Source organism: Hevea brasiliensis, chromosome 12, assembly GCF_030052815.1.
Source record: "Hevea brasiliensis isolate MT/VB/25A 57/8 chromosome 12, ASM3005281v1, whole genome shotgun sequence".
In the NCBI taxonomy this organism is placed as follows: domain Eukaryota; kingdom Viridiplantae; phylum Streptophyta; class Magnoliopsida; order Malpighiales; family Euphorbiaceae; genus Hevea; species Hevea brasiliensis.
In genome coordinates, this window is record NC_079504.1 from 2849309 (window position 1) to 2864465 (window position 15157).

The window sequence follows — 15157 nt, forward strand, 5'->3', positions numbered from 1 at the left end:
TTTTTTTCTTCCTTGATTCTGTCATTACCTTATCTCTTCTTAATTGGAGTTTGATTATTAAATTAATCATTATCTAATATAAATAATTAAATTTATAAAAAAGATGAACTAAAATAAAATTTTAAATATCTTAAAATTTATAAATTTTAAATATTTTATATTTTTAAATAAAAATTATTATTTTTTAACTATTTTATATGCCAATTAATTATTAATACAAGCACCAAGTTTTTGTTAATCATTTTGAGTTTTTAGTTTATATATATATATATATATATATATATATATATATATATATATTAGATTGAATAATGAAATGTTACATTAGAAGATAATAGCATGTTTTAAATATATAAAATCAACATGTTATTAGCATTTTAACATTTAAAAATGATTGCCTTGTCATGTATTCATGTATTGAATTAACATGCTAACTTGGCATAAGAGTATGTACCAAATAGTTTATCTGGCGATCCACTAATGGTGGAAACACATGTTTTTTTGTCTTAATTCTGTAATTTTCTATTGTAATGTCATCCTGTTGAGTGAGAGAAAGATGGTGACAAGTGGGAAGAGCGAGTGGCAACCAATACCAACCATACCCAATAAAAGTCAACAACAACTCCATGCTTTGGACATTTTTCTATTGATCTTTTCCTACCCTTGGCTTACTCTTAGACGTTCTGGAAAGGATCTTCATACCACTCGGCAATTATCAATTACAATCTTTGAGAATATCGCTTCGAAAGATGAAGATATTGGTAAGATTTTCCAACTAAGAAAAAGAATCAAATATAAAGAAACTGGTCCAAGAATAGGTAAGATTTGTCTCTTACTCAACGCCACAGAACACAGACAATGACCTGGCAATGCCAACCACAACTTTTAGTCTAAGAATACCAAAGAAAAAGGAAACCTGACGAAAGAGAGGGGAAATAAAAAGAGAAAATACGTAGCCGATGCGATGCGACTCACAGCACTAGACACTACAAAACAAGTGTATGTGTCCGAAAAATAGAAAAGCAGGTTCAGAAAATTCAAGAGAAATCATCCTACCATAAGAGAATGAAATGAAGCTGTAGTGATGAAGGAACTTCAATTTAATCCACTGCAAAGGGATACCCATCTGTTAAAGACATAAAAAGGTAAGACGGATACGAATAACAATTCCATTGCAGCATTTGCCGCTATATTTTGAAGAAAAAAATTATTATTTAATTTCTATATTTAATAAAATTAATGATTCAATTATCACATTTCGAAAAATACAATTACTTATTAATTTTAATTTCATCAAATTTTTTTCAATTTTAATAAAATTTTTTTTTCTATATTTATCACCATTAATACTATTATTCTTTATTGGCCTTCTATACACCCCTTAATTAAGAATAAAATTAATAAAAATACACATAAGAAGTGAATAAAATCAAATGCAAACGCCTGATTGATACTTTGAAAATATAAAAAAAATAAATTATTAACTTTACTAAATAATATATTATTCTATTATCAATCACCCCATTACAGAGCCTTGCTCTATAAAAGCTATTGAGAAAAGATCCAGGTGGATTCGAACCACCATCCTCCCAAGCCAGTCGACCCGGGCGCTCTAACCGCTTTGAGCTAATGGACCTACATCATTAATAATCCAAATTTTACACCCATTATCTTACTCTATTTGATACTTCGGCCGCTACTCCCAAAAAAACAAGGAAAGGGGGTAACCGATTTTAAGAAACTATTTCACCGACGCCAGTTTCGTAACATGAAAAAACCTCCCCTCAATTTTCAGCATAAGACACCTAGCAGCTCGCAAACGCATAAAACTCGATTACAAAACAACAGAAAACAAGTAAATGATGCCACCTTAACAATAACCAGCTACTTCTCATTTAATGACGGCCATCTCAATTCGAATGACCTCTTTAGTGCCCAGAAAATCCTTCAGAAAGGCTTGGACAGATATAGCACTCCGTCAGATAAAAGTGAGCTTAAGTTTTCATGTAACTTCAAACACTTTAGTTAGAACAATTAATTTTATTTAATATTTTTTAATATAGTTTTCAATTTTATTGTTTTAATTAACAACTAAAAAGCTAATAAAACCACAATTTAAAAACAAAAAGTTAAATAAAAAAATTTTTCTTAGCAAAATGAAGGGGAAAAAAAATCATATATATATATATATATATATATATATATATATATATATATAGATATATCTTTCAATATTCAAATTCATAAAACCTAAAAAATACTAAATCTAAATGTAACAAGTAAAAATATATTAATAAAAAAAAGAGGAATCCAATTCCAATAAATTAGTAACATAATACCCGCATTAACAAATCTTCAAATAATTAAGCAAAAACAGACGACTACGTATGCATATGCGCCCACGATCTGACGCACCCTGCAGAATGAACGCGTAACAAATTCCTTTATCATTTTTACCTCCCGTCACCATGCACGCTGAGCTCAACAAGAATATTCTCTGTGATCAGGAACAGAAAAGAAGAACAAATCCACTGTTGGGGCCAACCAGCCTGTACCTTACCAGGGACCTTAATACAAAAATGTAAGATTAGCCATCTGCACCTTATGTCTAAAACTATAGTTTACCAGCCAAGGAAAATGACCACCACCTCCGGACGCAAAGCCTAAAAGTACAGCTAGCTTCGTCCTTTCATTAAAAAATATAGAGGGTAATAATTTTATCTAGAGATGTAGAAGCTCTCACGAGATAATAACGACCTTAGGCATATAGAAACAGGATGGAATAATTATGGTGGTAATGATAACCACCTTAGGCACTTGGAGACGGGATGAAATAATAATAACTACAACGCGCCTCGCCTCTCCAAGGGCCAAAAGATTGAAAAAAACAATTCTTCAAGAATCATTACTTCAAGAATCCATACCTCATGTGACAACTTCAGACACCTTGCACAAGTCTCCAGGAATCAGCAAAGCAGAAGCAAAGCATATTAATAAGATTCCCAAGCTTGATGCAGATCTAAATTAAGAATGAACAATTGCAAAACCGAACTGAAAAATAAGCAGCTCTACTTAATAGCATGCACTATAAAAGGGAGTAACAACATTATTTTCCAATATTGCAACATTATAGCATTAAGGACAAATTCATTTTTTCACCCAAGTTAAACCACCATATATCTAATCAACATAAAAGGAAAAACAGAAGGAACTCTTGCAAAGAAAAAATCATCTGACAGACTACTTCCTTTAATAAGCCATGTACAACATATACCGCACAGGTTTTGTCGATTCCAAGTTGAAACAAGACAACACAGCTACCAGAAGACGGTATGATCACTAAAGATGAAACATTAGCTCAGTACAGCAACATGCGTAAACCGGTATTGCTATTGCTCCATACAAGTGTTTCCGCAACTGAGATGCACGGGTGAATAGTGGCAAACTGATGCTAGTACAAAGAATGAGACCATTTCGCCAAAAGACATATCAAATATGAACCTGCACTTGAATATGAAAAGGAATTTAAATTATAACCAAAAACAGGGTTCAGCACATACAACTACACACCTAAACGAGTAAAAACAAAGGCTTACAGCTTACCACTTAATTTTTGAAAAAAAACCACCAGCGCAAATTCATCCTACAGCAACAGCAACAATAAGCTATACAGCACATCACAGAAACCAGCCTTGAAAACTTGGCTCTCATCGCAGATCACCAACAAATAACAGCAGATACTTATCCTGCGTACGTCCATGCAAGTCAGATGCTCAATAGAAAACTGAACATGTATAAACGTGTTGTAACAATCAGACTTTATTTACCCATCCTCATCATTGAAGATTTTGTTCAACTACAATCTCCATGAGAGAGCAGAAACCACCAGATAAAAACTTGCTCCCACAAACCAGTAACTTCAATTGCATCCAAGGAATAGTCGACTCCAGCACCACTTGAAGGAGGAAAAGTAGACTCCAACACCCCTAGAAGCAGGTCTTCAAGAACCAATAGTCACAACCGAATGTAGGTACATTTACAGCACCACAAAGCTACATACAGTGAGAGTACACTCTATGCCAGGCATACCAACCACTAACAATACAACAAATATACCTCAAGGGCGTGAAACCAACCCCACCTCCCTTGACAAGAACATTAACAGACAATAAAGATACCACGACTTGCAATAATGCCCAACGCATGGCATAGAACACTACAATTTGGCACATACGAATATTGCAATAGACCTTTCACTACAACATTGCTCATATATGCATGTAACCTGATTTTAGAAAATTGTTAAGTTGCGCATGATAACAACTGGCTGTAAAATATATGGAAACTTCAAATTAAAGACGTTCAACTGCCAATAATTTATTTAAACCTTCATCGTTTGTCTTAAAATAATAATTATTATTGTTTAATTTGCAAAGTGTTAGAAGATATTGACTTCGTAGATGAAACATGTTCAATTCCGTCACATTGGGTTTGAAGCCTGTTCAATTCCGTCACATTTACTACCATGGTTATTCAATTACTTCCACTGTCAAAAATAAACAAACCTTTCACGACGGGTAATATTTTTACTCAGAATGATCAACGGATGCAGGTCCCAGTTAATGAAAAAATAAGCCCGACTTTTGGACATAAAATAATAACCGGGCTGTAACAGGTTGATATGACAAGGACGAACATAGTTGTGAAGCATTTATTAACCAACTTGCTTATTGTGTTTTTTTTTTTTTTTTTTTTTTTTACTTTTAGTGAAGTATGTGATAAAAAAGATAAAGCTAGAATTATAGCATAAAGTACGAATTAGCTTGTGTATACTATTGCCAACTTGGTGCAAGTCAACAATATGGGCATTAAATGATAACATAGGACAGGTACAACCATGATTGTGAAACACATATGAACTAGCTAGGCTATTGTTTTTATTTTTACTTCCACTGCAGTGTGCGATTAAAAAGATAGGGCTAGAATTTAAGTAATTACCTTGTGTATACTGTTGCCGACTTGGTGCAACCGTGCAAGTAACATTAACAACATGGGCATTAAAATGAGAATAGACAACCAGTATCTAGATAAACTAATCATGATAAAAATGATTGGGACCGTAATATCCAATTTTTTAGGCGATTATATCTGTGAGAATCATGAATATAATCTAAAGATGATCGTAATATAGATGAAATGGAAGTATTATACCTTAGGCCTCCGAATTCATGACTTGATTCCTGCATAATTGTTGCCACGTTTGCCTTGGTTGCAAAGGATGTTTGTTTGGTAAACCGTCTAGTAGAGAGAGAGAGAGAGAGAGAGAGAGAGAGAGAGAGAGGGGAGGGAAAAGACGGCAAGACCAGACACGCACAGAAGGGGGGAGAAGCCAGGCCCAAAAAACCATATACTCCCATGCCATCTCCCCCCTCAAAAACCCAAGAATATAAAATTTTATTGAAGTATTTGACCTGCCATGCAAGCGCACCTGCCATGGCAAAGGTCAGGCAACAAAAAGCAGCAAATAAACATCAATTAACCAAAAATCTCTTCAGCCCTCACAGCAACCTTCCATCATCCTACTTCTATAGTATTACCTCATTCGCCAGCCAGACGAACACAAAACCATAATAACCGAACAGATCCGTAAATAACACAACCACAAACCCAACCTTTTGTCGCCTAATAATCTTCACGAAAGCCAGGTCCAGAATACCATCAACGCAGATCGTCAGATTAGAAGGCACCAAATTTTCCAGATACCCGGAAGCACAGCATGCCCAACAGTCAGATCCATCTCCCATGGAGAGGCCAATCACCATCGGTTCGAACATCTGCCAACACACGCCAAAAATAAATATCAGAGACCAGCAGATGCAAAAACAAATACAGATCTAATCCATATTAACCGAACACAAATTCTGGGCAGCAGTCATGAACAGAATACGAACTCTATACCTCCACTGCCGGTTATCTCCAACCAAACAAAACAAAAGCTCAGAGATGGACATATCAGCTAGGGAAAGAGATCTTCACCTGCAGAAACACGACTAACCTTAATAAATATAGCAAACGACAGCAAATCCTATGAAACGTTAGCTTATATAAGAGCAATAGAAAACAGATCTAATACCATACCAGTCGTAAATCCATAGATCTCGCCACCTGAGCTCACGAAGCTCCAACGTTCGCAGATCTGAGCTGAAAAGGAGACGGCTACGGCTTGCTCGTAACAGAACTAGCTGCGCTACGAAGAAGCTGCAACCACGGATCGATCTCCAAGCAAAAACAGGGTAAAGCCATGATCAAAAGATAGATCGACAAACGATCTAATCGAATTTGCACAGAGCAAACATCAGATAAAAGAATAGAGGATCAGGTCTGAGAAACAAGACCATGGGTGGTTATAAATAACTGGAAAACATCGACGACTTCACCAGACACACTTATCAATTGGAGAGAGCTAGCTAATTATATGGGGAACCATAGAACGATCCAACGGCAGTGATAATTTGACTTTGATGACTAATCTACGGTGCGATTTGAGCGATACTTTTGCAGGCAGTTGGCTTAGCATTTAATGAAAGGCATGGAAGCCAATCTACGGCTCTTATTCGGAGAGAAGGTTCTCGATTTGCTCCAACACGATCAGATTTTTTTTGTTCCCACGCCACGTGTTTTGTACGAGTGGTGCATAATTGACAAGAAACGATAGGAAAACGAGTTGTTTGGTAACTAAGGAATTCGCACTCCTGTCGTAAGCTAGGTTTTTCATTACACCGCTTCGAGTGTACCCTTTTGTCCACGAAGATAGGCTCTTATTTCATAATATTGTTGTTTTATTATATTTTATTAAATTAAAGTTTATCAATAAATAAATTTTATTTTATATAAAATATGATAAAAATTTCCCAAATTTATATATTTAATTTTTGTATAGAAAATATTTGACTTTATTTTTTAAGAATACCAAATACTAAAATATTCCATATCAAATTGCATTTTTTTAATTATTTTATGCACCAAAATTTTAAAATAAAAGAGTTATAATTTGATTCCCATCGCTCTAATTCTATTTGAGAACTATACACTAAATCTTCGAAGGAAAGAACTATACTAATTAGGATTTTAGATTAGACATAAGTTTATTTTATTTAAAATTTTATAGTTTTAGGTTATTTTTATTTATTTATTTATTTTCTTTGTAAATAAGGTATTATATTACATTTTATTATATAGTCTAATTTATTTTAATAATAATAATAATTTATTGATTATATATTTAACTTAAAAATAAAAATATTATAATAAAAATAAGAACAACAATTGATAAAATATTTTCAAATATGATAACTATGGACAAATATTATACATTAAATATTTGTTATCCAAATTATATAAATGCAAAATATATATTTTATAACTTCAAATAAATTTCAAATATTATATTGTAAAAATAAAATTAAAATATTTTGGTATAATTATGAAATTTTAAACATAAGTTATTAATTTTTTTTATAATGATCACTTAAATATATAAAATTAAACAAATTTAAAATAAATATCAATAATAAAAATTAAATTATAATTATTATCATTCCTAATCATAAATTTTAATAACTCAAAGAAAATAAATTTACAAATATCAACGCTTGAATTTAGGATTGTATTAGTTTTTTTATTTTGCTAAAAAAAATCTTAATTTGTTTTTTTTTCTTTTTTCTAATTTCCTTAACTTAAGAATGAAAACCTACAAATTTTACCTTCCAAATCAATTTCAACTCCATAATTAAATTTTTCTCAAGAGATGAAGACTTCTGAAATTCCCACAAGCTTTAGGTTGATAAACCGATCGACAAACTTTTTTTAAGGCAAATTACATTTCATTTATTGCCCTTTTCCTGTCATAGGTAATATTATTTAATTATTTATATTGTTAGTTGTAGCCATACGTTGTCTTATTTGCCATAGTTGCCGCCACCATTGTCTCTTTTTTTTTTTTTTAGCTGCAAAACAAGAGCCCATGTGATGATCATTGCTCCTCAGATCGGATCCGTGATTAAACGATTTTAATAGCCCCTGATTAACCCTCTCATACAGATTTATTATCGAGCTACAGTGAATTCTCAAAGAATTGCAAAAATGGACAACTCACGATCAATTTACCCATTTATTGCAAGGGGAGACAACTTTTATTGTCTGTCACTGCAAACGACCACCAACAATCATGAAATGAAAGAGTATCTATAACCACTCTGAAAATATATAAAAGATACATATTTTAATTTTCTGATTGCCAGACTTCATTTTCTGGTGGTTCGTGCGTAGATATGTGGGAGGTGTAACGTTATGGAGTTGCTACGAATTGCCCAACTATTCTATCAACGCAAGTGGAATTAGACCCAATAGCGCTTCTTTTCTCTATTGATTTTGATCACTTGATAATCCTTCTCCTTCTCCTCACCCTGCAGATGCTTATCCTCTAGATTCCATAGCGTAGTATTCATGGCTCCATGCACAGAATTTGCACATCGAAAAGCAATTTTGCAGAGATGGAGAGTTTATACCTTTTTTTAAAAAAATTTTTAAATCGAAGGGAGAGTTTATTCCTTGCTTGCATGATTCCTGACAAACAAAATGTTCCAAGTCACTTAACCCACTCAAAAGCCATTTCCAAGAGTCTATACGTCACGTGTTTTGGTCATTCTCTCAACTTGTCTTTATATATATCTCTATTTACTTCAACCCAAAGCACTTCCATGACCTTACATCCATGATCAGTCTACCTGATCATCATGAATTATGTGGAAAAATTAAAAATAAACATTAATTTTCAAGCAACAAGAAGAATAATATAAGGAAAATAAATGAAAAAAAAGTAGGACAATATGTTAACAAACGGAGGCTTGGATGGAAGCCGTTGAAAGTTGAAACCTCTGCCCTTGCTTGGATTGGAATCAAAGTCAGGATAGTCTACAGCGAGGGGGAGAGAGAGAGAGAAAGCGAGAGAGCTGACGTCCACGTTAACCTTTCCAGGGTAAAAATTTAAAATTCCATTCTATTTCCTTGGACTAGACTTCCCACCTTACCCAACTCTGAAAGAACCCTCGCAACCAAAAAGAAAACATAGGGAAGAAAAAAAAAAACCATCTTATCTGTGAGAAAACATCCAAAACACAATGTGAAAGACATTATACCATTTTTTTGGTTGAAGTGCTTTGGAACTTGGTTCCACCTGAGAGGAAACATGGCGAAAAGATCAGATTTTGCGCAGAAGCTTTTAGATGATCTCCGGGTGCGGAAGGAACGAATGTCTGCATCTCAAAGCTCAAAAAGTTCAAAGCCAACAACAGCAGGTAAGCATTCCAATGAAATTTCACATTGCAGACGTTAGCATAAAACATTTCACACTTTTTTTTGCAATAAGAAGCAAATCATGGACTTGAGCAAGTCCGAAAAGAAAAAAATATTGTGATTTAAAAATATTCATTGTGTCCATGAAAGTCATGATGGAAAATGCTCCATACAAACTAAAAACATTAAAGCCTCTAGAGTACATGCCTATAAGTTCAGAGACGTCTTTAAATTCAAAACAAGATCAGTAGTCTTCTTTCCCAGGAGCAACTTCAAGCTTAAGTTGTAGGTGTCTAGGCCTCTGCAATGAACTTTCTTCTCTGCAAATGTTGAATCTTATTCAACAACTTCAAGCAATTCCAAAAATCAGCAGGCATCAAACGTCTTTTAAGACGAGTTGGGAAAGGATCACCTGGAAGCGTTATAAAATTAGAGAAATTAGTTCTTTCAAAGTTCCTTCTTTTTTCCACTGTAAAAGTGCATCTATGGTCATAAATATTCAGTAATTTCAATTTAACACAACTATGATGATAGAAGCATGGCATGCTTTTCATGTTCACTTGGCTTCCATGATCACATTGTCCATATCCAGAGTACAGACAACACCATCAACGAAATTCAATTCATCAGGAATCAAAACAAAATTATTTAACATTTCCAAGTTCCCATTAGGTACCACTCTGTAAACCACATATCAGAAAACTTTAAAACAAATGAAGAGAATAATTTTTCTAGGAAGGAAGGAAGAATTTAAACCAAATGAGAAATTACAATATTTGGCTGGTTAAATGCATGTTCGTTTTAAGTAATGCAAGGAAAAGAATTGTCAAAAGAAGACTATCTCAAGCTAGAAAGGGGCTTTTACAAGCAAATGCATTGAATCCTGCCATTTGAAGACTGAAGTTTTGTGTAGAAATATGCTAATACTTTATAAACTTTGGTTAGTCAAAAGTACTATTATTTTCTAAATGTAGTCTGTCTGCACAGATGCATATTCTTATTCCAAGCAAGCTTATAGAGGATCAAGAGAAATGAAAACGCATCAAACTGTAAGTTATCATGGCTGAAGCTGGTTAAAGCAGATCTCCTGTACTTCAATTACTCAAAATGCTTCATTTCTGCAGACTGCTTTAATAAACGGAAGTACATGCCATAAGTCTACAGGAGGCAATAGGTCATTCTCCATTGGAGAAGCTTCAAAACAGATTGTTCCTTTTGGGAGAGGTAGAAGCTCAGAACAAATTGGAGATCTTTCCATGGCACTGGCTTTTGCTCTTGAGAATGGAGGAAAACTCAGAAGAATGGATTCGTCTGGCAATAGTTCTGTGCTGGGTTTCCTGAATCAGATTGGCAGAAGATCAGTGGACATGGCCAAGATAGAAAGAAGCAGCATTGATAGGCACAGCTCAGCAACTAGCCGCTTCCCTACCCTTTCTCATCTCCATATCAAAGAAATATCTAAAGGGGCACAAAAATTAAATCAGATCCTGAAAGCCTGTTCTAATGGTGTTAACTTTGATAGATATTCAATAGAAATTGGTAGGGAACTATTGAAGGGAGCCATGGATTTAGAAGAGTCCCTTCGGATGCTAGTAAACCTGCAAGAAGCTTCAGAGTACATGATCAGCCCACAAAGCAAAACTCGGATCACGTTGCTTGATGATGATGAAGATGGCAATGATATCATTGTCAAAACAGATGAGAATAAGCAACTTGCTCGGCCAATCTTCTCCTTTGACAAGCCTTCAAGGAATTCTCATTACATCCACGAAGCTGCAAGAACTGATCTCAAGCAAAGGCTAATGGCCCTGACTTACAAATCAGAAACTACAAACTTTGGCCATGATAATCACACTTTACGCACCTTAAATTCTCAGAGGCGATCAGCTAGCCACAACCCCAATGTTAAAAATCTAATGGCATTCTCAGAGCATAAAAAGCATTCAAGTCCATCAATATTGAAACCAGAAAATGGGAGAATTCCAAATGTAATTGCAAAATTAATGGGGTTGGAGGAACTTCCAGAAAATGATGATTCAAAGTATATCACAAAGAAAGAGTCCAGTTCCAAGGGAAAAACTGAGCGGATAGTTGCAAAGAAAACTGCAGAGGTTACCCATGAACGGAAGACAAAAGATGCTGGGACTTTGGGGTCAGATATCAGAAAACATAAACAGATGCAACCCAACCAAATTCAATTGACCCAGGACACAACACATAGCTTGCATGCAGAAAGGAATCTAGCAAGTCAACATGCTAGCTTTGAAGGGACTTCTCATCATGGAAAATTACTGCAGAAGGATGTGGAAGGGATAAAACCAATGAGAAGCTCAAACAAGGTCAACATGAAAATAGGCAAGCATCAGAGCAACATTGACCAACCAAGCCAAAGAATAGGAAGTCGCAAGGATATTCAGGAGAAAGAGAGGAAACAGGATAATCCAAAGCTGAGAGAACAGAAAGGCAAAGAAAAAGGTGAAACTAAGGAACTAAAGCAACAGCTACAGCAGATGACACATCAGACACTAAATGGATCTGAAGCTGCAATTGTGCTGCAAGGGCAAGCAGAATGCAATTTGACCATGCTTAAAACAGAAATGAGAGATGCACATATGCTGCTATCCAACAATCAAGCAAAGTCTGCCAACAATCTTGCATTCCAACAGCAGCAAATGCTCCAAAATTTTGAGTCATTGGACATAAAGCATCACGCAGTAGATAATGAGCATCAGAACATTAAACAGAAGATACAAGTGAGAAGGCAAATAAGAAGTGAATCCAGGAGCTTGCCAAAAAAGTATCCACACACAAGCCAAGCAATAACTAATAATGGAAGCTCCACAGAATCAACTGGCACAATGCAATCCATGGGATTTCCAAATAGGTGGCACCATGGAGATCTTGTCCAAGACAAAAATTCTCCTAATTTCAATGTTACCATGCAAGATTCAATGGACAAGAACTCAAATCAAAATATGTCTCCAAGAAATCTGAACTCTGAAGTAATGAAAGAAAAAAATATAACCACCATTCCACCAGTAATGGAAGAGAAACCTGTTCATCTAACAGCTGTGCAGAAAGTAAAAGTTACAAAAGTTCAAAAAGCTATGGCTCCTCGAAAGATTGATGAACTACCGACAAGAAGAAGTGGAAATCCTCACAACTTGGCAAGCCCACTGAAACATCAGACTTCCATGTTGCAAGAAGTGAAGCAGAAAAGGCATAACAGACTTGGTCAATCCAAGGAAGAAGAGCGAGTCAGATCCAACAGGTCCAAAGAAGCAGAGGCAGGCATTAAAAAATCCAACAAATCAGTATCAAGCACACGACAACCAAACATGGTGGAAGAACTACAAAGTCAACCTGAACAAGCTTCCAACTTGTGCATTCCTCCTACAGATGATAAATGCCAAAGCCTAAAAGGACCAGAAATCCTAGCTCCAAATGAAAATGTAAGCTTGTTCATTACTGCAATTGAAAACCTGTTATTTCTGAGAAAATACATACTATTTTGGGAACTTATACAAACTACAAGCGATTTCTTTGTCAGTAAAAATTGTTACCTCTGAAGTAGTGAGCTAATGAAGGCTCTTTTTGGTGTTGCACAGTCATCTTCGGTGATAAATGATCAACAAGGTTATGACCCTGATTTTGGCATAGGCAAACACAAATCTCATAGCATTGTATTGGATCCACTTAATCGTAAGTATAATAGTACATTGTTTTATTTCACTTCTCAGAGCCCTACAGAATTGTTGATTAAGAACTGAGTTGGTGATCACTCAGTCAACATGTCCCAGTTCATTTACTACATCCAATTTTCCCATGTATATTTGACAATTTATTTGGGCTAAAGACCAAATAGTATCAGTAAGCGCTTCCAAAATAAAGGCTTCTAATGTCAAAGGTCATTATTGGATTTTTGCAGGAACTCATGAAGGCAAGATAGTTATAAGTTACCCCCAACAATTGGAGAATCAAAAAGTATCTGAATTGGAAACTCTAGAGCCGCTAACAGAAAGTGAAAATCACCTCAAGCATATCCTGATAAAAAGTCAACTATTTCTTAATACAGCAGAAGCACTTTTCAAACTCAATATTCCTCCTGACATTCTTCATGCTGGTGGTCATGATTGTCATGATGAAGAGAGCAAGCTCATATTAGACTGTGGCTATGAAGTAATGAAAAGAAAAGGGAAAAGGCAAGAGCTCGATGTTCATCCTTTCATGAGGATTTCTATCACTTCTCTTAAGATAAGATCCTTGTATGACTTGATTAAGCAGTTGCATAAAGATTTTGAGAAGTTAAAATATAAAGCGGAATGCATTATTGAAGATTACCTCCCCAAAATGCTCGAGCTTGATGTCTACAACAGGGATCTAGATGTGAATTGTATGTGGGACTTCGGCTGGCATGAGATGATGTTCACATTTCTCGAAAAAGATGATGTTATAAGGGATGTGGAGAGGCATGTGCTCAATGCACTCCTTGATGAGGTTACCAGAGATCTTGTGCTATTATTTTGGTTACATTGAAGAATATAATACTATGCAATATATATATATATATATATATATATATATATATATATATATATAAAGTTGGCTTTACATTCTGTTGCACATCTAAACAAGAATTTTTTTCATCCAAGGTAACTTGAATTTTACTGTTTATTTTTTGCTAAACTGTAATGCTTATTGTAGATTTTCTATAAGTGAAGTTCAATCAGCTGATTGTCCAAACTATTTTATTCATCTATTTTTCCAAGCAATTCAAAATCAGGAAAAACTATGAAATAGAGATATTGCCTTCAAAAATATAACACCAAAATATAAACAGAGATTAAACTCAGATAATGGTTTAGAATGGAAGCAAGCAACATCACTCCATAGATGTGGCAAATAAGATCAATTTGATTAACAGGTAAGCTTAAATAACAAGTCAGAATTCAATGAGATACTTCTTTCCCATACTAATCATAAGTTCAATCATTCATAGAAATCCATGTAAAAGTATAGAAAGTAAAATACCTTTATCATGTGGAGTGCATATTTACAAGCAAAATCAAAACACACAATCAGAAAATTTTCTTTAGCGAAGCATACCAGGTGAGCATCCCTGTTTCAGAGCATCTCTTCACTGATCCCCTGATGCCTGTTAGATTGCCACGAAAATGGCGGAAAGAAATTTATGGAAACAAAAAATTATAGTGCTTTACATTGTTTCAGACTCTGTAATCAAATTTTCCTCAATTCATCCTATCGGAACCTTGAATAATCAGGTTAAGCGCGAAATTTTGAAAAGATTCATCGAAAATTTCAATTCTCTCCTTTCCCTGCAGTTTTTCTCCACAACCAAACAGATGGAAACTTCTTTGGGCTAGATGGACCGTTAAGTCCAGCAGGGACTGGAGAGCCTAGTATCATTTGGATTGTCAAAGGCCTTGAGTCGGGCCCATACCTGTGTTACTTTTCCAACAAACTTGCTTTATTAAGAAACGATGCCGAATGTTGCTAAAGATTTTTTTTTTTTACTCAACGGTAAATGCACTCACACAAGTGATTTAGTGGCAAAATTGTTTTATTTATCAGGGGAAGAGGAGACTAAATAAGAAGAACAAATAGCTGAGTTTTTATTCTTAGAGAAATCTAACACTCAATTGCAGCAATTGGGCTCTTTATATAAAGCTAATTCTAACGGTAAAATAACAATAAAATATGATAGCAGTTCATAAAATCCTAAAAATACTCAATTACCTAACAAACAAAAAATACTACTAACTTTGCAGCAACAAACTCTGCA

General features: G+C 34.7%; 1 protein-coding gene and 3 long non-coding RNA genes across 7 annotated transcripts; 1 reads left to right on the top strand and 3 right to left on the bottom strand.

Annotated features, from left to right (window-relative positions):
• Positions 1-3214: 3214 nt before the first annotated feature.
• LOC110655666 (uncharacterized) lies at positions 3215-6645 on the bottom strand. 2 transcript variants are annotated; one of them, XR_002495008.2, is made up of 5 exons: positions 6139-6645; positions 5959-6036; positions 3828-5834; positions 3604-3746; positions 3215-3501 (listed from the first exon to the last, which is right to left on the bottom strand). It is a non-coding gene; the product is annotated as an uncharacterized LOC110655666 (long non-coding RNA). The 2 variants fall into 2 exon arrangements; XR_009141883.1 differs by having other exon boundaries at positions 3604-5834.
• Positions 6646-8151: 1506 nt separating this feature from the next.
• On the bottom strand, positions 8152-14820 carry LOC110655688 (uncharacterized). 3 transcript variants are annotated; one of them, XR_009141885.1, is made up of 3 exons: positions 14461-14820; positions 9198-9766; positions 8152-8625 (listed from the first exon to the last, which is right to left on the bottom strand). It is a non-coding gene; the product is annotated as an uncharacterized LOC110655688 (long non-coding RNA). The 3 variants fall into 3 exon arrangements; XR_002495014.2 differs by lacking the exon at positions 8152-8625 and adding an exon at positions 8643-8786; XR_009141884.1 differs by lacking the exon at positions 8152-8625 and adding an exon at positions 8966-9095.
• On the top strand, positions 9224-14097 carry LOC110655672 (uncharacterized). Its single transcript, XM_021812105.2, has 5 exons — positions 9224-9356; positions 10342-10403; positions 10479-12806; positions 12963-13056; positions 13283-14097. The coding sequence occupies exons 1-5, from the start codon at positions 9248-9250 to the stop codon at positions 13888-13890; spliced, it is 3201 nt and encodes a 1066-aa protein (XP_021667797.2). The 5' UTR covers positions 9224-9247; the 3' UTR covers positions 13891-14097.
• On the bottom strand, positions 12353-13286 carry LOC131171285 (uncharacterized). The gene is made up of 2 exons (XR_009141886.1): positions 12918-13286; positions 12353-12822 (listed from the first exon to the last, which is right to left on the bottom strand). It is a non-coding gene; the product is annotated as an uncharacterized LOC131171285 (long non-coding RNA).
• Positions 14821-15157: the final 337 nt, after the last annotated feature.

Coding starts and splice junctions, on each gene's coding strand:
- LOC110655672 (XM_021812105.2), top strand. CDS start 9,248: ATGGCGAAAAGATCAGATTTTGCGCAGAAGCTTTTAGATGATCTCCGG. Junction 12,807..12,962: donor TCCTAGCTCCAAATGAAAAT/GTAAGCTTGTTC, acceptor GGTGTTGCACAG/TCATCTTCGGTGATAAATGA. Junction 13,057..13,282: donor TGTATTGGATCCACTTAATC/GTAAGTATAATA, acceptor GGATTTTTGCAG/GAACTCATGAAGGCAAGATA.